Source organism: Lynx canadensis, chromosome B4 (genome assembly GCF_007474595.2).
Source record: "Lynx canadensis isolate LIC74 chromosome B4, mLynCan4.pri.v2, whole genome shotgun sequence".
Classification (NCBI taxonomy): Eukaryota; Metazoa; Chordata; class Mammalia; order Carnivora; family Felidae; genus Lynx; species Lynx canadensis.
In genome coordinates, this window is record NC_044309.1 from 55,464,347 (window position 1) to 55,486,361 (window position 22,015).

General features: G+C 40.9%; 1 protein-coding gene and 1 long non-coding RNA gene across 2 annotated transcripts in view; one reads left to right on the forward strand and one right to left on the reverse strand.

Moving 5' to 3' along the window:
• Positions 1-2,971, reverse strand: part of C2CD5 (C2 calcium dependent domain containing 5) — a 100,317-nt gene extending 97,346 nt beyond the window's left edge. Inside the window, 2 exon segments of the mRNA XM_030321929.1 lie at positions 2,611-2,730; positions 2,885-2,971. Coding sequence (XP_030177789.1) covers positions 2,611-2,700 — 90 coding nt within the window. The 5' untranslated portion in view covers positions 2,701-2,730; positions 2,885-2,971.
• The window catches only part of LOC115518448, a 42,514-nt gene continuing 23,403 nt past the window's right edge, over positions 2,905-22,015 (forward strand). Inside the window, exons 1-2 of the long non-coding RNA XR_003970266.1 lie at positions 2,905-2,993; positions 18,656-18,753. This is a non-coding gene — a long non-coding RNA (uncharacterized LOC115518448). The remainder of the gene's footprint in view (positions 2,994-18,655; positions 18,754-22,015) is intronic.

A 22,015-nucleotide genomic window follows, 5' to 3' on the forward strand; every position in this document is an offset into this window, starting at 1 on the left:
AATTACCCAATCTAAAACAGATGTTCCCTGTTACTCTCTATTGCTTTCATATCACTCATCACAGTTACATATTTAATCATTTCTTTGCTTTTTAATGTCTGTCTCTTCCACCAAAATATAAACTCCATAAAACCAGGAACGAAGTCTATTTTGTTCACTATTATGTACGCATCAGCTACACCAGTGACTAGCACTGGACCTGGCAAATAGCACTTAATAAGTATTTGCTGGAAGAAGGAATTAATAAGTCACCCTTAAATCCAACCCCTCCCTTACCAGCAAAACCATTGATTCCCAAGGCATTATTTTACCTAGGAAATGTCCCTTAAGTCTTTCTCCTCTAGTTGGTTCCCATAGCCATTCTCAACATGCACGTACTGCCTGGATAATTTTACCACCTTCTTAACTGATCTCCCTGCCTCAACTCTCACCTGTCTAGTTCATCAATAACATTATCATACAAGTTATCCTATAAACAACCTAATACAAACATCACCTTATTTCATTTCTGCTTAAAAAGTTCTCTTTGCGGGGTGCCTGGTGGCTCAGTCAGTTAAGCCACCAACTTCAGCTCAGGTCACGATCTCACAGTTCATGAGTTCGAGCCCCGCATCGGGCTCTGTGCCGACAGCTCAGAGCCTGGAGCCTGCTTCGGATTCTGTGTCTCCCTCTCTCTCCGCCTCTCCCCTACTCACACTCTGTCTCTCTCTCTCTCTCTCTCTCTCAAAAATAAATAAACATTTTAAAAAAAGTTCTCTTTGCTTACCCCTGCTTATAAAGGAAAATTATTTAGTACAGAAAACAAGATTTGGCACCAACCTACCTTTCCAGGCTCATCCCCCACAACCTCCACTACTCACATATTCCCTTTTACTCCCAGACACATCCTAAACTAAGATAGTTCCCTGAACATACCATGTATCCCATCCTGTGCCTTTGACGTTCCTTCTGTCTGGTAACATCCTGAGTATCCTTCAAGGTTCAGCTCAAATGTCATTTTCTTAGTAAGACTTCCTAAACCTTCAGAGACAGAATGAAGTTTCCATATTCGACAACACTCATCACCTTGTCCAGAGAGGCAATGTTAGCACAGTGGTTAAGAGAACAGACCACAAGGCTATTTACATGGTTAAGAAATCTTAGGCAAATTATTTACTGTTCCTAGGCGTTACCTTAACTGTAATATGGGATAATAATATAATAGCAGGACTGTTGTAATAAGAATTAAAAAGTGCTTAACAAAAACCTGGCAATAATGAGACTCAACAAATGTTAGCTATTAGTTATTAACCTCAACTATATGGGTCAGTCTCTGAGCTACCTAAAAGCAAAGACTATGCTTTGGTAATCTGTGAATCTCCATTACCTAACAGCTGACCCAAGAACACACACAACATGTTTTCTCAAATGAAAATGAAGTTGGGATTAAGAATAACTATAGCAATGTTTGGGAGGAAAAACTGCAATTATTAAGTCAGAAAACCTTTAGGGAACATCAAGAATATTTTATACTGAGGGGTGCCTGGGTGGCTCTCAGTCGGGTTAAGCATCGACTTTGGCTTAGGTCATGATCCCACGCTGGTTGGTATGAGCCTTGGGTGGGGCTCTGTGCTGACAGCTTGGAGCCTGGAGCCTGCTTCAGATTGTGTCTCCCTCTCTCTGCCCCTCCCCCATTCACGCTCGCGCGCGCGCGCGCGCGCGCGCGCGCTCTCTCTCTCTCTCTCTCTCTCTCTCAAAAATAAAAAAGTAAACATTAAAAAAAATTTTTTTTAAAGAAAAGAATATTTTATATTGATATGAAATCAGGTTGTATATTATCCTGTAGCTATCAACTCTAAGCATTAATAGCCCAAATAATTATTATTCTAATGCTCTGGCTCATCATGTCAACTTTCACTACAATTTTTACTTGGCTTCTTTCAGACTTTGGGTTATTACCTTCCGGGCCCTAGGCCTGTGCTAATTTGCATGAGCTTTAAACTAATCATCTGACTTAAAAAGCAATTTTGCAATTTAAATCCATGGCACTTAATTGGATTCCTACCTCAAGGCACTAAATTACCCTAAAACAGCTCATCACACCTACCAGTCTATACAAGAGCAGAAAGCTTTCCAGCTGTGTTTTAACTTAACACTGATGATTCAGAGAATGTTATGCTAAGGGGTGGATCGCCACGCCTTGTAGGTCTCCAAGTGCCCATAACGGACTGTATCTACATTCTTAACGTGATCTCCATCACTTCGGCGTCAGAAGCCACCCTCCTAAACAGAAGAATGTACGTGTGTGTGTTTTCGGTGGCTGAGCGGCCACGCCTCGGGATCGCTTCCTGACTGGCAGGTGGCCTGTTATGAGTCCTGACATCAGGGTCACCCCAGCATGCAGAGCAGTAACTGCCTCCCCGCGCGGCGCGCCACAGACGCCTGTGAGCGCTGCACCCATCACATGGGCTGCAATCTCGTCAGTCAGCCCTCAAGGGACGGCTGGAGAAGCACCGCACAAAGGACGACAGTCGAAATGAGAATGGGCTGAAGAGCTGGGGGTGAGGTGGGTAGGATCCTTCACAGGGCTTGGCACTCCCTGTGCTTTGAGGGGCAGGACCTTGCACCAACCTCCACGAAGGCATCAGTCAGGTCACTAGCTCGGTCCATCACTGGCAAATGGCGCCCGGCCACGATTTTCACCTTCAGCTTCCCAGGCATCTTTCTCGGCTTCGGCCTCTCCTTGGGCTCCTGCAGAAACAAACAAGCGAGTCTGCGCCGAGCTCCAAGCCCGGCGGGGGAGGGGCGGGAGCGCGCGGGGAGCGGCGCGCGCTGCCGGGAGCGCGCGGGCTAACTGACAGTGGAGGGCGCGCTATGGCGCGCCGCGCCGATGGTTGCCACTCACTCTCGGATGAGTAAGGGGGCTGTCCCGCGCGGGCGCTGAAGCCTCATTCCGGAGAGGCAGCCGGAGGAGTGGTCCCGGTGGATTCTTCTACCCCAGTCCCACAGTGCTGGTAAGAGAAGCAAAAGCCAGTCAGCATCCCGTGGAGCCTCTGCCACCCCTACTTGTATTTTCCTCCCCCCAAAATGGCGGCTTTCGGGGCGTGGAGGAAACATCGATCATTCGGCGCTCGGCGCACTTTGTAGGGGAGAATTTAAATTCACGGAGAGCAGATGGAGGGGGCGGGACGGACTTCGAGGAAGCCAGAGGGCAGGGAAATAGGTCGAGCCCTGCATCATCCACCGAGCCGAGGCTGCTTCCCTGAAGGCGACCTGACTGCGTCCTTCAGGGACGAAGCGCTGGTTCGGCTCCGTGACTTTACTGGTCGCCGCCTTCCCAGCTGCAACGACTTATTCTCGAAGGGTATAACGGAAGGGGTAGCGGCGGAGAGTGCTAGAGGAGCGATTGCCATCGGCCTTTACCCGTTAGTGGTTCATAAAGTCTGGTTAGCTGGTTTCTACCTGGACGGCGTGTAGTTTTTGTTTTATAGGAAGGAGAGTAAGAAATTTCAGGGATATCTCGGGTAGTCAAATAAGTCTTCTTTAGCAACATTTTTTTATTCAGTCATATACACGTGTACTGGGTTGTAGATGTTACTGGTTAGGTCTTGGGGGAAAAAAACAAAACTTTGAAATCCAAAGCCACTGCTTGAAGAAGTCTGCCCTGCATTCTTAGATCAGGTCAGTGTGCTTAATAAGCGCAGACAAGCCCAAAGATAAGACCTACTTTACTGGCAGGAGTTCAGGACCTCCTACCCTGTGAAATTTCTAGTCAACTGCGAGAAACCAACTAGATGAGATTAATTAAACATCTTGAACAATCAACCCAATTACATATATACATAAACATGCAAAAAAGAGGCATAATCTATAGGCTCAGACCATCAGAATAAAATTAGGGAAATTAAGGCACACTGCACAGGATGTAACCCAAATCACTCCATACCAAATATCAAAAACAGCATTAACCGTACATGCCATATCAAATACCAAAATCACCATTAACAATTCCAGTAGAAAGATTTTACCCCTGGATTCATCAGGAATGGAAAATTCCCAAATGAAGATTTTTGTTTGTTTGTTTTTGTTTAAGCCAATATAACTTTAACTTTGAAAACACTGAACAGGTCCGGGTGCCAGGCTGGCCCTGAGGGTGCAGCGTGTGACTATTGATCTCCAGTTGTGAGTTGGAGCCCCACATTGAATGTGGAGATTACTTAAAAATAAAATCTTAAAGGGGCGCCTGGGTGGCTCAGTAGGTTAACAGACTTCAGGTCACGATCTCGCGGTTTGGGAGTTCAAGCCCCTTGTAGGACTATGTGCTGACAGCTCAAAGCCTGGAGCCTGCTTTGGATTCTATGTTTCCCTCTCTCTTTCTGCCCCTTCCCCTCTCATGCTTTGTCTCTCTCTCTGTCAAAAATAAATAAACATTAAAAAAATTTTCTAAGGCAGCAAATCCTTCTATAGAGGGAATGTTGTTCACATTAAGTGAGAAGTTGAACTTCCAAAGGGAAAAGAAAAAGGCTTCCTCAGAATAAAAATTTTAAATATTAATCACTGACTTTTTGGAGTACAGAAAACTATCCATTCAAACTATGACTAAAGGCTAGAAAGCCACAGCTCCCAGGTAGATTTCCTTAGATCCTACTGCAGCTTTCTGTGCAATCTAACTACTCTTAAAATGCCCTTACCAAACTCTCATGGTGAGCGACAGACACTATGTGACCAGTTCATTTCGGTATGTTTTGTTTTGGTGGTAGATTTGAAATAGATTTTTTACTGAAATCAAAGTATTACCACGCTACCAATTCATTAAAAAAAAAACTAAAACCTAAAAAGAAAAAAATTAGAAAACTGAAGTTTTGCAACAATCTTAATGGAAAATAATGTTTTGTATTACAAGATGTTGTAATGTAAAAATATATTTGCAAATTACACAATTAGAGGTTAACAATCTCAGCTTCCTAATTAGTATCCTGTAAGGTACTTGTTCATACCTGTTGCCTCAGGCTTCATTAACAGGAGATTATAATTAAGCTGCTTCCTGAAGACTTTTTTTTAGTAGAATTAAGCCTGACTTAAGTTTGTTTTCTAATAATTGTACTGGTTTGTTTTAATTCATGCTGGGCACAGTGTAGACTTTTCCTGACAAATCTATCATGATCTGGTTCCTGATTAACTTTTGTAGCTTCATACTTTACCGCTCTTTTTGCATCTCAGATCCTACAATAAATAAAGTTAATATGTATTGAGTATTTGCTATGTACCTGCTACTGAATTCAGTGCTAGGGAGCTTTTAAAGCTCCCTAAAATCCTATGCAATAGGAATTATCAGCCTTCATTTCATAGGTAATGAATTTGAAGCTTTGCAATGCTTACTTGGTGACCCAAAGTCATAGAGCTGGTAATGTTGGAGGCAGGATTTATATCCAGGCAGTTTGATTCCAAGAACCCCTCTTTAAAGGCTGTGTGTAATTTCGGGGGCACCTGGGTGGCTCAATTGGTTAAGCAACTGACCCTTGATTTCGGCTCAGATCATGATCTCAAGGTTCATGAAACTGAGCCCCAAGTCTGGCTCTGCTCAGGCAAGATACAAATTGCTTGGGATTCTCTTATCTCCCTCTCTCTGCCCCTCCCACACTCGTGCTCTCTCTCAAAGAAACACTTAATAAAATTTTAAAAAATAGAGGCTTATGGAGTTTCCTATAAACTATGCATTCTGCTCTGTCTAGAATGTCTTGCTCATAGTCATCCTTGCAAACACTTAAGAACTCGTAACTCGATTTAAGTATTACTTCTTTTTTTAAGTTTATTTATTTTGAGAAGGAGAGGTGGTGAAACCAGAACCAGGGTGGGGACAGAGAGAGAGGGAGAGAGAGAATCCCAAGCAGGCTTCATGCCATCAGTGCAGAGCCAAACTGAGGGGCTCCATCTCAGGAACCACGAGATCATGACCTGAGCCAAAATCAAGACAGAGATGCTTAACTGACTGAGCCACCCAGGCACCCCTGGGTTACTTCTGGGTTAGAAGTGTTACTTCTAATGTCTTCCCTTATCTCCTTCTTGATAAACCTACACTCCCACTTCCACTGCTATGCTGCTACTAAATCCAACATATCTATTATTACACTGTCTATATACATAATTGTTTTTCTGTGTCTCTCCCCTATTAAACTTTTGAGTACCTAGAGGAGAAGGGCTGTTTCCTGTACATCTCTCAATTCTCAGTTCCCTCCCTGTGCCTTTCATGTGATCCATAAATGCTTACAGAAGTAAATACTTGTGGAATTAAATGTTCATAACGTATACATTTATTGCTTTGCTCTCTTTTCTGGCTTCCTAAAATGTTCCTTTTAATCCTTCTCCATCCTCTCAAGGTTAAATTTCTCAAGGGTTATCTATATTTGGTGCCTTCTCCTCACTTCACAGACACTCTTAAAACAATTTCTGACTTTAGCTACCACCACTCTACCAAAACAACTTTCACCAAGGCCATCAATAACTTTTGGCTGTAAAATCCAGTGGACAGTTTTCATTTTACAGGACTCAGTAGCATTTGACACTGTTAATCATGTTCTCCTTGAAATGGTCTTCCTCTTCATATTCAGACACCATGCTTCTCTCATCTGTTCTGCCATATATATATTTATAAACGTTTATTTCTGCCTTCTCAGCTTCCTCGCTGTCCTTAACAAATACGAGTTTTCTTTAGGGTTTCAGTTCTTGTCCCTCTTCTAACTATAGTCTCTCCCTAGGTGGTCTCATTCATGCCCATAATTTTGATTTCTTTCTATTGAGCTGAGGATTCTAACACTTTTATCTTTAGCTCACAACTTTCTTCGAGTATCTGGACCCATATATTCAATTGCCTAGTTCCTGTTTCCATGGGGAGTATCCAAGTGACCTTAAAATCCATATCCAAAACCAAACTTATTTTCTTTACCTCTCCTACAACTGTAACAACAGCAATTACAATAACAACAACAAAACAAAAAGCCTGGTCCTCCTCTACTGTGTTACCCATCTCAGATTGCAAAACACCAGCTACCTAGTCAAGTGCTCAAGCTGAAAGTTTGAGGGTGGGTACAAATGACAACTTGAACTCTCAGGTACTTTTACTTCTCAAGCAGCAAATCAGCTGAGTAAAGGGTAAAATTGAGTTAAATTGTTAGGTAGACTCATCTTCCCATTGGTTCCCTTGTAGCTCATAAAGGAGTATTTCATGTATGGTGGGCACAGTGGCCACAATAAGTTAAAGTTTCTCTAGATTGGAAGATTACTGAAGTGGGAACACGTTGCTTTGTATCAGTATCGGTGCATTTGGTGGGCCATGTCAACCTGGTGTAATGAAAAGGTTATAGGCCTTGACTTTCTTATTGTGCCAGCATCAGGACAAGCCCTCCTACTTGTGCCTGTACTGCAAAGCCTAAAGTTTTCCGCTTACGTCTACTTAGGGCCTTTGTGGAAAACTCTAGCCACAATTGATAATAATCTTTGACTCTTCCTCTTCTTTACCCTTGATGCCCAATTAATTTCTCAAATCCATCTACTTTCCACCATTATTTCTCACCTGGAAGACTGGAATCCCCACTTCTTTTTTTTTTTTTTAATTTTTTTTTCAACGTTTTTTATTTATTTTGGGACAGAGAGAGACAGAGCATGAACGGGGGAGGGGCAGAGAGAGAGGGAGACACAGAATCGGAAACAGGCTCCAGGCTCCGAGCCATCAGCCCAGAGCCTGACGCGGGGCTCGAACTCACGGACCGCGAGATCGTGACCTGGCTGAAGTCGGACGCTTAACCGACTGCGCCACCCAGGCGCCCCTGGAATCCCCACTTCTACTCTTGCTTTCATCTAATGCATTCACCATAAAGTAGCCCAAGTGATCTTTTAAAATCATAATCTTTGCATTACTCTGTTTTAGAGGAATTTCTTGCCAAAGATCAGGGGATACTCCCTTATTCTTGTCAGACCCTTTTGTTTTTTTTTTTTTTTTTTAATTTTTTTTCCAACGTTTTTTTATTTATTTTTGGGACAGAGAGAGACAGAGCATGAACGGGGGAGGGGCAGAGAGAGAGGGAGACACAGAATCGGAAACAGGCTCCAGGCTCTGAGCCGTCAGCCCAGAGCCGACGCGGGGCTCGAACCCACGGACCGCGAGATCGTGACCTGGCTGAAGTCGGACGCTTAACCGACTGCGCCACCCAGGCGCCCCAGACCCTTTTCTTTATAAGAAAGTAAAAATGCTCAGGGGTGCCTGGGTTGCTCAGTTGGTTGAGCATCAGACTCTTGATTTTGGCTCAGGCCATGATCTCACGGTTCATGGAATCGAGCCCCACATCAGGCTGTGGATTGACAGCGCCAGAGCCTGCTTGGGATTTGGTCTCTTCCTCTCTCTCTGCCCCTCCCGCATGTGTGCTGTCTTTCACTCTCTCTCAAAATAAATAAATACTTAAAAAATAAAAGATTAAAAAAAAAATTAAAATGTTCCGGGGCACCTGCATGGCTCAGTCGGTTGAGCGTCCATTTCTTGATCTCGGCTCGGGTCACGATCTCATGATTCATGAGATTGTGAGCATCCGGCTCTGTGCTGACAGCGCAGAGCCTACTTGGTATTCTCGTTCCCTCTCCTTTCTCTGTCCCTCCCTCATTCACTTGCTCTAGGCCACTCCCAAAATAAATAATAAACATTTTAAAAAAATAAATAAAATAAAATGTAAAAAGTAAAAATGTTCTGAAATTCAAGAGAGAGACATCGAAGTGGGTTTTTATTTTTGTCTTGTTGGGTTTTTTAAAGTCAGATTATACCTTCTTCCCCTGGTGTTAATCTATCACCTAGCACCGAATTATTCCATTTCAAATGAATTGTTCAAATATTGTTTCATTTCAGTATCTACAAACTGAAGTAGGTCCCAATTCACCTCACTTCCCAGGACCCAAGTTATATGTCTGACCCTTAAAAGTTAACACTATACTTCCTCCTATACATACCATTTTTCCTTTCCCAATTAGATGGCACTAACAGAGTTTTTATGATCCTATAAGCCATTATCTTCACAGAGACACTAACACTTACATTAATTAAATTAATTACATTGATATATAATTCCCTAACCCCTTGAGGTTAACTTCAAATCTTTTCCTATTCTTAGGGGAGGAGCCCAGTTATCTATACAATGTACACTGGAAAGCAAAGCTAGAGATACATATTTACTGAATTTGTCATTCAGCAAGATTCAGCTCCCAGTGTGGAGAAGCATTATTCGGTAGAAGAGTGCTGACAAGTGGAATGGTTGCTAATTACTGCAATTGATGGAAAGAACAAAAGTAAGCTGAGTTTATGGCTTGTGCCCTGCACAGCCTACTGTGATATGATACCTACTCGGTCTGTTCCAGATAGCTACATAAGAAATTTTTAAACCTGCTATAGGTTGTGTTGCTTCCCACAGGAGGGAGTAGTTTTACATGTTACGGGTGCTATACATGCAGACAGCAACTGCAGTTCAGATGAAGTTGAAATTTTAACAATACTTGGCAGAAACCCTATTGGAACAAGATAAGTTATATATCTTTTAATACTAAAGATGTCAAAACTTAAAAAAATAAATCAATTAAGATGTTGGGACTTGAATAATATTCCAAGTTTAAACTCAGCTACATACCCTGGGACCTTACCCACTGTTACTCCCCTTGTGTCTTGGCCACCAAGTAGATAATCTCTATAGTGCCTCCCATTTGGATAAGGAAACTGAACCATCACTTCCCCCAGCTGAGGGAGGTTTGTTTAAACATCCCCTGGTTCATATTACTCTTCATGCCTATTTACTGCTATTCAGATAAAAACCAAAATTTAAAATCTAGACTGTAAGAGTCTGTAAGATCATGTAATCTTACATGACTTTATTTTTCATGACTCTTCCACTGACCTATGCTGTCTGCATTGATCTCTTTTCAACTGCAAAAAACCCCACCATGTTCCAATTCTTAATTATTGATGCTGTGTGGAAAAAAGAAAAATTGAATGTATTCCTCACATCATAATGGTTGGAACTTCTATCACAAAGAATGAATATCCCTGATACATAAAGAGCTTCTAAAAAAGCTAAAATCCTTTTGGAAAATGGAGGAGAAATATAAACAGATGGTTTATAGATAGTTAAAGGGCCCTACAACATATTAAAGAATTCTCATAATAAGGATGCAAATTTATAACATAAGGAGTTGTTATTTCTTGCATACCAGAAAGGGCATAATCCAAAAGTTTGACTATATACTCTGTTAGAAAGGCTGTGGGGAAATAGATTCTATCATATACTGCTAGTGGGAATGCAAAATTACATAACCTACATGGAAGAGACTTTGGCAAAATTCAGCACAGTTATGTATGGATTTGTGTTTAACCCAATAATGCTACTTTTAGGAATCTACTCCAGGGGCACCTGGGTAACTCAGTTGGTTAAGCATCCAACTCTTGATTTTGGCCCAGGTCCTGATCTGGCAGTACATGAGACTGAGCCTCGTGTCAGGCTCTGGGCTAACGGGGCAGAGCCTGCTTGGGATTTTCTCTCTCCCTCTGTCTTTGTCCCTCCCTCCCCCACTTACTTTCACTCTCTCTCTCAAAATAAATAAATAAACTTAAAAAAAAAGGGGGGGGGACTCTATCCCAGAGAAACACTAACAAAGCTCAAAAAGTTGAGTGTACAGGCTATTAATGGCAGCATTCTTTGAAATGGCAAAAGACAAAGAACAACACATATGCCCATCATAAAAAGACTGGTTGAGGGGCGCCTGGGTGGCTCAGTCGGTTAAGCGTCCGACTTCGGCTCAGGTCATGATCTCACGGTCCGTGAGTTCGAGCCCCACGTCGGGCTCTGTGCTGCCAGCTCAGAGCCTGGAGCCTGTTTCAGATTCTGTGTCTCCCTCTCTCTGACCCTCCCCCATTCATGCTCTGTTTCTCTCTGTCTCAAAAATAAATAAACATTAAAAAAAAAATTAAAAAAAAAATAAATAAAAATAAAAAAAATAAAAAGACTGGTTGAATAAACTATGTTATTTTGCATACTTAAATAATATACAACTGTAAAATAAAAATAATATCTATATACTATTATAGAGTAATCATCAGAATATTCCAGCTAAGCTTTAAAAAGAAGAGGGGAGGGGCGCCTGGGTGGCTCAGTCGGTTAAGCGGCAGACTTCAGCTCAGGTCATGATCTCGCGGTCCGTGAGTTCGAGCCCCGCGTCGGTCTCTGTGCTGCCAGCTCAGAGCCTGGAGCCTGTTTCAGATTCTGTGTCTCCCTCTCTCTCTGCCCCTCCCCTGTTCATGCTCTCTCTCTCTCTGTCTCAAAAATAAATAAATGTTAAACAAATGTTAAAAAGAAGAGGGGAAAAAAACAAGTGTCTTTTATCTAAGAAAGGGGAGGAATAATAATACAAAGAAATTGTACTTACGTATATTATTTTTATTTCTATTTTTTTAAATGTTTATTTCTTTTTGAGAGAGAGCGTGAGTAGGGAAGGGGCAGAGAGAAAGGGACAGAGGCTCCGAAGCCAGCTCCATGGTCACATCAGAGAGTCTGATATGGGCTCGAAGCCACAAACCATGAGATCATGACCTGAGCCTAAGTCAGACGCTTAACCAACTGAGTCACCCACGTACCCCAGGCTTATATGTCTTCTGCTTTGATACAGTAAGACATACCCAGCACCAATGAAGTAGTCCTGCCAAAAAAGAAAGAAAGAAAGAAAAAAATTGAGCCTGAATCTGATCAAGTCTCTAATTACCAGTTTTACAGAAAATACAGACAAACATGTTAAACAACACCATGGGGAGGCAACCCAGAAAATCCAAAACATGGGCAATTCTATAGAACAAAAGACCAAGTTTCTTATACAAATAAATTGCAAGGCAAAAAAAGGTGGTGAAAGTTATATATTTTAAAGAATTTAAGACATAATTCAACCAAGTGTTGTCTATGACTCCTGGGTAGATCCTTATGTAAATAAATCAACTGCAGGAACATTTTGGAAACAATTGGAAACATTTCAATTTTCATTAGATGCTTTAATTTTGACTAAATTTTGACTAGATTTTAAATTTTAGTGCTTTAATTTTTACTAAATTTTAATAAATAAATATTTATTGTTTAATAAATATATAAATAAATATTTATAAATATACATTTCTCAGGCATAATAACAGTCTTATAGAAATTTTAACTCTTTATATTTCAGAGATCCATATAATAATAAAAGCTTTATTTTAAAAGTTCTTCTACCATGGGGCATTTTACTCACTTTACTATCTGGAATACTCATGACATTTGGGTTGAAATCTGAAAGATGAGTAGAAACCCAAATGTTGCTTCCTCATATAAACTTTTCCCGAATCCCCAGACTAGGTCAGCTTCTCCTGTTATGTACCTTAAGTTATCCTTTCTGATACTAAAATCATGGTAACTAGATAATTAATTATGCAAGTAGCTAATGTCTTCTGCCATAATATATAAGCTCCATGAAGTCAGGTACCTTCCATTTCAGCCTCACCATTGCATCTCTGACACATTATGCCCAATAAGCATTTCAGTATATTTTAATTGAAATGACACAATTACATACCCCTGGGGTACCGTGCTGGGTCATTCAACAGAGCCCGCAACTCTCTATCTCAGGATCATGAGTTCAAGCCCCATGTTGGGCACAGAGCCTACTTGAAATATATATGCGTAAGACATGGGATACCTGGATGGCTCAGTTGGTTAAGCAACCAACTCTTGATTTTGGCTCAGGTCATGATCCCATGGTCGTGGGATAGAGCCCTGCATCAGGCAGCTCTGAGTATGGAGCCTGCTTGGGATTCTGTTCTCTCTCTCTGCCTCTCCTAGCTCAAACTCTCCCAGTCTCTCTCAAAATAAGTAAGTATACATTAAAAAAAAAGAAGGTATTTAAAAAATGTATACATAGATGCATATATGTATATACAAATGTAAGAAGAGGCTCTGGTGGATTCCCAAGTCCAATGGAATGCCAAGGACTCATGAGGAGATAACATCCCTGATTCAAATCTTGACTCTGTCATTTACTAACTGTGAGATTTACTCACTGTTCCTGTAAAATAAAGGATTCTAGGGAGAACTAAAATAATGCATTCAACATTTCTAGTACACAGAAGTATCCAACAATTGTTAATTATTGTTTAGTTATTCATTTATTCAGCAACATTTTTCTGTGGCAGGAACTGTTCAGGGAACCAGATATCATGATGAATTAGAAAGGTGATATCCCTGCCCTCATAGAACACATTTTAGTAGAGGAAAAACTGATAAACAAGTAAATGAATACTATAACTTTGGGCAAGTACATAGACTGTAAAGGATGATAGAAAAAAATGATAGGGAGACAGTTTTAAATTGAATGACTTGACAATAACTCTCTGGACAATGATGTCCTGAAAATAGGAAGAGAAGAGCAATACCAAGATGTAGGAAGAAAAGGGACAATAAAGAAATTAGCTTCTCCATGATAAACTATTATGTTTATAGACTGATTTATTTTCATTATAGGTTTGCCAGGTTTTTTTTTTCTTTTTGGTTTATGTAATTGAAGCTGTTGTTCAGAGCACACAATAAAATTATATATTTTTTATATTATACAAATGGTAAAAATTGTTTTCAACTCTTCTGTATATAATTTTTGTTTATTGTTTGTTATAAAGCATGTATTCCCCCAGAACAATGCCTCTTATAGTGGACATTCAGAGAATATTTGTTGGATAAATGAACTTGTTGAATGAAGAAAGCACTACCTGTCAGTTGTTGGAGAAATTTAAGATCTCAGGTAAATGGTAGTTCCTCAGTGTTTTAGTTGACCAGCTGTGTGGCCCTTTTAAATATATGCAAACAGCACCCCTTTCAAAGAGCTCTTAGGAACTTTTGACTACAGGGCTGTCCCTTCCCCCACCCTGCTGGATGTTTTGAGGCATTTCCTCTCCTGCTAACCACTAGGCAACTGGGGGATGGGGAGGAGAATTTAGGTGTAAAATTGACCCTGGAACTGGCGAATGGTGATAATTTGCCTCTGGTCAGTAAACATTCCCCTCTTTCCATCCTGTAACACAGTTTTTTTCTTTTCTTTTCTTTTTCCTGTAACACAGTTTTTGCAAACAACAAAGTATTTTTAAAATTCTATTTCTGTGATCATATTTTCCACAGCAGTGTAAAAGCCCTGAGGCATAAATGAACATCACTGTGCCTTGGAGAAAAGCAAGCGAGATGAAGAATGGATAGCTGAGTGCTGTTGTTGTTGTTGTTGTTGTTGTTGTTGTTGTTGTTAAGTAATTGAATTGACCCTTTAAACCATACATATTCTCACTTGTTACTGCTTTTCCTCTAGAATGCACCTTCTCTTCCTACCTACTCAAATCTCACTGCCTCTTTCAATATCAATATTTACTGTGGGACCCAAGGAATTCAACAAAAATCCCCTAACCCTGGACAAGCAGAGCAAGACTAACTCCATTTTATGCTACACCCACCATCTTATGTATAACCCCACGTGACCTAAGACACTCCCCCACCCTAGTCAAGCCGCTGAGCACACCCTTACTGGAAACCGGCTCAAATAGGAATGCGGAACCCCTAACCGCCAAAGAATGTAAACCCCACCTTTTGCCCGCCAAACTTGAGCGCCAATTCTGACCAGAGTGATAGGCTAGTTCAAACAGTTACTATAGGGTAAATTGTAATTCAGTTGGCCACCTGCGTGTGGACTGACACGACTATGCAACTTTGTGTGTTACAATCTCATTGGCCACTGGCCCCTATAAAACTGCTACGCCTCTAGGGGCGCCTGGGTGGCGCAGTCGGTTAAGCGCCCGACTTCAGCCAGGTCACGATCTCGCGGTCCGTGAGTTCGAGCCCCGCGTCAGGCTCTGGGCTGATGGCTCGGAGCCTGGAGCCTGTTTCCGATTCTGTGTCTCCCTCTCTCTCTGCCCCTCCCCCGTTCATGCTCTGTCTCTCTCTGTCCCAAAAATAAATATACGTTGAAAAAAAAAAAAATTTTAAAAAAAAAAATAAAAAAAAACTGCTACGCCTCTTAACCTAGGGGTCCAAGTCCCTGCTCCGCTGAGTCGGGTATACTTGGGCCCAAGCTCGAGTTTGTAAATAAACCCTCGTGCATTTGCATCGGTATCGGCTCCTTGGTGGTCTCTCGGATTCGAAATTGGGGGCATTACATTGCTAATAACACTTTATATAAGGCATAAAATGTAGACCTTGATCTCCAGAAGGCTGCAATTCAGGTGTGTAGATAAAACATTCATACAAAATAAATGTAACTGTAATAAATGACCATAGTGGGTATTAACTGAATGGTTTGGACAATAAATTATTAAAGGAGTTCGAAAAAATAATTCGGGAATAATTAGAGAAGAAGCCTCATATAGATGGTAAAATTTGAATGGGACATTTCTAGATAAGTGGAAAGTCATTTGAGAAAAAAATCAACAGCAAAAATGTTAAAGAATGCTTATGGCATAGTCTAGAAAGTATGATCAGGCTAGTTTGTCTGGAGTTGGGATTTTTTGGAGAAAGATGATAACTTGGGAGAAAGATAGGATATACCTGGAAATATATGTAGCAATCAGAATTGGGAAGGAGGTGATTCAATAGATAAGGCTGAAGATAAAGAACATTCTTGTGTAGTCAAAAGAAGCCATTTAAGGATTTTTTTCTGGTGGAAAGAAGCCTAATTGGAACAATATTTTGCTACAATAAATTACATGAGGATTCAGGACCTCATAAATTGAACTGCTGAAGACTGAAAGCAAAAAAAAATCCCTGCTGGGAGCACCTGGGTGGCACAGTCAGTTAAGCATCTGATTCAGGTCATGCTCTTGCAGTTTGTGAGTCCAAGCCCCGCATGGCCTCTGCACTGAGGTTGCAGAGCCTGCTTGAGATTCTGTCTTTACTTCTCTCTGACCCTCCCCCACTTGTGCTCTTTCTTTCTCTCTCTCTCTCTCAAAATAAATAAACTTAAAAAAAAAAATCAGTGCTGTACTTCAGTCATTAAATTGGCATGAGGGACGCCTGGGTGGTTCAGTCAGTTGAGCACCCAGCTCTTGGTTTTGGCTCAGGTCATGATCTCATGGTTTGAGAGGTGGAGACCCTGTGTCGGGCTCTGGGCTGACAGTGTGGAGCCTGCTTAGGATTCTTTCTGCCTCTCTCTCTGCCCCTGCCCCACTCACATGCACACACACTCTCTTTCTCTCAAAATAAATAAATAAACATATTTGGAAATAAACATATTTCCTCTCCAAATCTCCCATATACTTGTCTGCTAAATATAATAGAAAAGAGGTGAGAAGGAAATTCTTAAGGAAGAATTGATGAGAATTAGACACTATATATCAGGGAAAGAAAGACAGAAATGAAAAAAAAAACATACCTCTGTTTCAAAACAGAGTAAAAGAAATGATGGCATGGTGGCATCATTACTAGAAAAAGTGAAGTCTGGAAGTCAAGAAAAATAAGTTTAGTTTTATCCATGTCGGGTTCTGTGAAGTCTTCCTGAACCATTTTAATCTGCTTTGACCACCCCAAAACTTGGTGATATGACAAGATTCATTATGCTCACAGTTTTGTGAGTTGATTGGATGGTTCTGAGATGGAAACTAAAATGTCTTCATTTTTATTTATTTTTTCACTTTTTTTTTTTTTATGTTAGAGAGAGAGAGAGAGCACGTGAGTGGGGGAAAAGGGTAGAGGGAGAGATCCCTTGACCCCCCTGGCCTTAGCTGAAATCAAGCATCAGATGCTAGACCCACTAAGCCACCCAAGTGCCCCACAACTTCATGTTTAGAAAGGCTCCATCTTTGCTGGTTTTCTGCTGGGCCTCATTTCTTCATGTTCTATATTTCACCTTGCATCTGAATCAACCAAAGAAGCTATGTTCCCACTCTGAGGGGGAAGCAAGAAAGTTAATGATTCTCCGAATTTCATCTTAGGCCCCCAAACACCTGATAACATCTAAGAAGAACCGGATTCCAAATGTGTTCCAGGACATTAGCTTTGTGGGTTTTTTTTTTTTTTAACGTTTATTTATTTTTGAGACAGAGAGAGACAGAACATGAACGGGGGAGGGGCAGAGAGAGAGAGGGAGACACAGAATCGGAAGCAGGCTCCAGGCTCTGAGCCCTCAGCCCAAAGGCTGACGCGGGGCTCGTACTCACAGACTGCGAGATGGTGACCTGAGCTGAAGTCGGATGCTTAACCGACTGAGCCACCCAGGCACCCCCCCAGGACATTAGCTTTGAACAAACATCCACCGATGCTGATATCAATATCCCCTACCTGCAATAATTTATGAAATAACACCGATTGTTCACCTGTCATTCGCTTTGATCAGACCCTACTGTGAATTCCTGAAGGAACACATAACCTGGACCTCTTTCCGATACAAACCCCTAACATCACACAACGAAGAGACTCACTCTCCCTTCCTTTCCAAATCTCCCATAAACTTGTCTGCTATACTCAAACCCTTAAGCTATTCAGTAAACTCTGCTTTCACTTGATCCTGGCTCAACTTTGATTTCTATTCTTGGCTGGTCCTGCAGGACCCTCACTGGGTCCTCTGACCCAGGCTGTCTACGTTACTTCTATAGGTTTTGCTGGGCCCACTCATGTGACTGCATATAGGATGGTTACACTGGAATGTGCTCTTATAAATCTGTCAGTTCGGCACTGGCTGTCTGGTCTCAGGCTCTTCTGCATTGCCTGCTATCCTATGGCAGGATAGATTGACTCTAACATGGTAGACTCAAGAAGCATTCCAATTGGGCAAAAACTATCTTCTGCTGAAATGTATTGCCTTTATTGTTTCCAAAGTTTGAAAAGTACACCCATGGTCAGGACCCATCGTCATGAACTAGTCACTTCTTTCCATGTAAAGTGACCTTGATGGCTCAAATGACATCAAACTAAAATGTTTTTTATATTTTGGGCCACGAAAGGTGGGCATCCTTTAACTGATGTGTTGCGTAAATACAAATATTCTCGTGACACAGAGTAAGCTACAAAGACAAAAATACCCTTTATACTTTTTTCTGTCAACCTTGTCTTAGTTTTTAAAAGTTGTATATTGAGAATCAAATAATCCTACCTTTGGGGCACCCTGAACTTTTAATGACAATGTATCAAATCCATCTCTTTCCAGATAAAAGATTGTCTAATGTTCCAAGAGCACTTGTCATCCACAACTTTCTCCACTTTTTGGTTTTCTGACTCAGAAATAAAAATAATGGTTTGAGATGTTCCCTGAAGATTAGTAATTTTGTGAAAAACAAGCAGGGATTAGCAGAATGAGGACACCTTAGTCCACTTCCTCAATTATTACAGACTTAGAGTAGCAAACCATGAAGTTTTAATAACTAAGATGTAAGGAAAAAATAGCTGGTAGACAGCATTGGAAAGTTGCCTGGAAAATTTTTGCTTGGGGTCAAATAGAACAAATAAATTAGAGAACAAAGTTGATCACAGAATATAGTACTTTTATGTGATGTTTCATTATATAACAATCTAAAATTTAAGTTTAATAGTTATTTTAAAATACTTTTTGTCGTCGAAATCGTAATTGACTGAATCAAAGGCTCATTTCAGCTCTCTTCCTACCTTGCCAGGGTACAACCTATCCACACAGAGGAAAATACTGATGGGCCTTCCTTGTCACATGGTGATGGTGACTGGAATCACAGAAATGGTGTCTAGAAGAAAATAGGTAACTCGCTCCTTGAGGCTTCTTTTTTAAATTTCTTCCTCTGTTAAGTGGTCACAACACAGTGTTGTTGCTTAAAATATCTGCTTCTCTGAATAATAGAACAAAAACTTAGCAAAAGCTTTGGATTTCTAATCTTCTAAACAATGCACAAACTCCAAAATATGAATAGCTGATTTACCCACTTGGTAAAATCTAGAAATTGCTACTTCAGCTGGGGAAAAGCCTGTCTGGAGCTTTTTGCTCATCATTCATTGAGCTCTTATCAGATTCCTCACTTAGGGAATTCCAAACCCAACTTCCTGCTTTTCAACCTTCCAGTCCTATCTCTGGTCATACTTTTTTATTCTGGAAAGAGCAAAACCAGATAGTCTGATATGTGGCATCTATAATTTGACACCACACTAAAAACCGGATTGTTTTATTTTGAAATTTCAGTTTGAGATGAAACTTGTAGATTCACATACAGTTATAAGAAGTAAAAGAAGAGTCTCATGTACCATTTACCTAGTTTCCCCTAATAGTAGCACCCTGTAAAACTCTAGCATAATAACATAACCACCAGCTGATATTGTTAGCTCTCCAAAAGAATGTTTTGTTGTCTTATGGATTAGCTAGCTCATGTGAATTCATTGGCCAGCAGGGTAGCCTGTGCAAGCTAATTGTGTAACCAATTGAAGTTAAGAGTCATGCAGGAAGAATTGGATTAGTTATATTAATCACACTGAATGAAATTAATTATGTAATTGTGAGTTGTTCAAATTCAGTGCCATTAAAGGAGTGGTTCTCTGTGGGAATATAAGGAAAAGTACTGAGAAAAATCTTAGGTGTTTTTGTTTATTTATTTGTTTTCAAAATACACTCCCATTCTGATCAACTTTGATGTGTAGTGCTGGGGCGGGCAGAATTCTAAAATGGCACCAAATTTTTCACCCGTATGTTGTGTATGCTATTCGTAGGACTGTGTATATGATGACTTTTCCTCTTGTGATTATGTTCTTATGTGGCAGAGGTGACCTTGAGATGTGGAGATTATCTAGGTAGGCCTGACCCAAATACATGAACTCTTTAAAAGTAGGGAGTTTTCTCTGGCTGGTTGCAGAAGGCAAAGTCTGGCTGGCCTGGAAGAAAGCAAACATACCATATCGTGAAGTAACAATGATGGCCATGGGAAAAGACCTAACAGTAGCCTTTAGTTGCTTAGAGCAGGTCCTAAGTGACAGCCAGCAAGTAAATGGGACTTTACTCCTACAACTACAAGGAACTGAATTCTGCCAACTGCACCGGAGAACTTGGAAGTTAATTTTTCCATAGAGTCTCCAGACAAAAACTTGTCCAGCTAACTCTTTGACTTCAGCCTTGCAATACCAGACTTCTGAACAGTTGGGGAGGTAGAAGATGAGAGAGAAACTCAGGTGACTCTGTAAGGACCCCCCACAATTCTGAGATACCTCTGTTTTTCATAATCAGCATATTAAAATTACATTGTGCCGGGTGCCTGGCTGGCTCAGTCAGTAGAGCATGTGACTCTTAATCTCAAGGTTGTGAGTTCAAGCCCCACATTGGGTCTAGAGCCTACTTAAAATAAAATTAAAAATTTGGGGCGCTTGGGTGGCTCAGGTGGTTGAGTGTCCGACTTCGGCTCAGGTCATGATCTCACAGCTTGTGAGTTCGAGCCTCACATCAGGCTCTGTGCTGACAGCTCAGAGCCTGGAGCCTGCTTTAGATTCTGTGTCTCCCTCTCTCTGTGCCCATCTTCTGCTTGCACTCTGTCTCTCTCTCTCTCTCTCTCTCTCTTAAAAATAAACATTAAAAAAATAAAAATTAAAAAAAATTAAATTAAAATTTAAAAAATAAAGAAATAAAATAAAATTACATTGTGAAACTAGAGCACACCAAAGATTTACAACAGAAGGAAAATAATAAATAAAATGTCATGTGGCCCTGACTCATGTTGGAATCATATCCAATAGTAGCAAGCCCAGTACAGTCACATTTAATTCACTATTGTCATGAACAAAAACTTATGGTAGCTGGCACACATGTCATGTCGAAGCATATGTCTCATTATGTAAAAAACTTAGACGTCCCTGTTAAACCTCAAAATTTCTTAATTATTTCACTCTCTCTTGCTTTGCTACTTCATTTCTCTAAGGAAAGCAGATTTCTCCTTGTTGTCAAGGTAACCACTTTACTTTGATGTTCATGGGGCACTTAGGAAAAAGTCCGCTCTGTGCATTGATTTTTTTTTATTGTTCTTGCTAGGAAGACCAATTCAGTTGCATTTAAAACGTACTAGTCACTCCACGTGATTTATTATGAATACATAATCTTAACCCTTTTTGAGGGTTCATTCATCCAACAAATACCTACTGAGCTGCAGCTCAGCAGTATCTTTAAGTTAGGCTCTGGGGAAGAAGAGGAATAATGTGATCCCTGTTGGAGCAACACACAGCTTTGCGGTAGAGATGGGCTTCAAACAGGGAAATGCAATGCAGCAAGGCAAGTGCTGTGGGAAAGGTAAAGACAGGGAATTGAGCAAACATTGAGGAGGAGTGGCTAATCCAGTTTGGGGAGATCGAAAAAAAGGCTTCCCTGAGGAAGTGTTTCCTATCGCTGTGGTAACAAATTGCCATGAACTTAGTGGCTTAAGACAACACACATTTGTACAGCATGGTGACTATACTTAATAATACCATGTTGTAGGGAAGCCTGGGTGGCTCAGTCTGTTGAGTGTCTTACTTCGGTTCAGGTCATGATCTCATGGTCTGTTGTGAGTTTGAGCCCCACGTCAAGCTCTGTGCTGACAGCTCAGAGCCTGGAGCCTGCTTCAGATTCTGTGTCTCTCTCTCTCTGCACCTCCCCCTACTCGCACTCTGTCTCTCTCTGAAAATAAAATAAAGATGTTAAAAAAAAAAAAAACTAAAAAAAAAAAATATACCGTATTGTATATTTGAAAGTTGTTAAGAGAGTTCTCATCACAAGAAAAAAGAAACGTAACAATATATGGTGATGGATGTTAATTAAACTTATTGTGGGGCCCTGGGTGGCTCTGTCGGTTAAGACTTCCGACTCTTGATTTTGACTCAGGTCATGATTTCGAGATTTGTGAGATCAAGCCTAGCGTGGGGTTCTGTGCTGACAGCATGGAGCCTGCTTGGGATTCTCTCTCTCTCTCTCTCTCTCTCTCTCTCTCTGCCTTTCCCCACTTACTCTCTCTCTCTCTCTCAAAATAAATAAACATTAAAAAAAAACTTATGGTGAT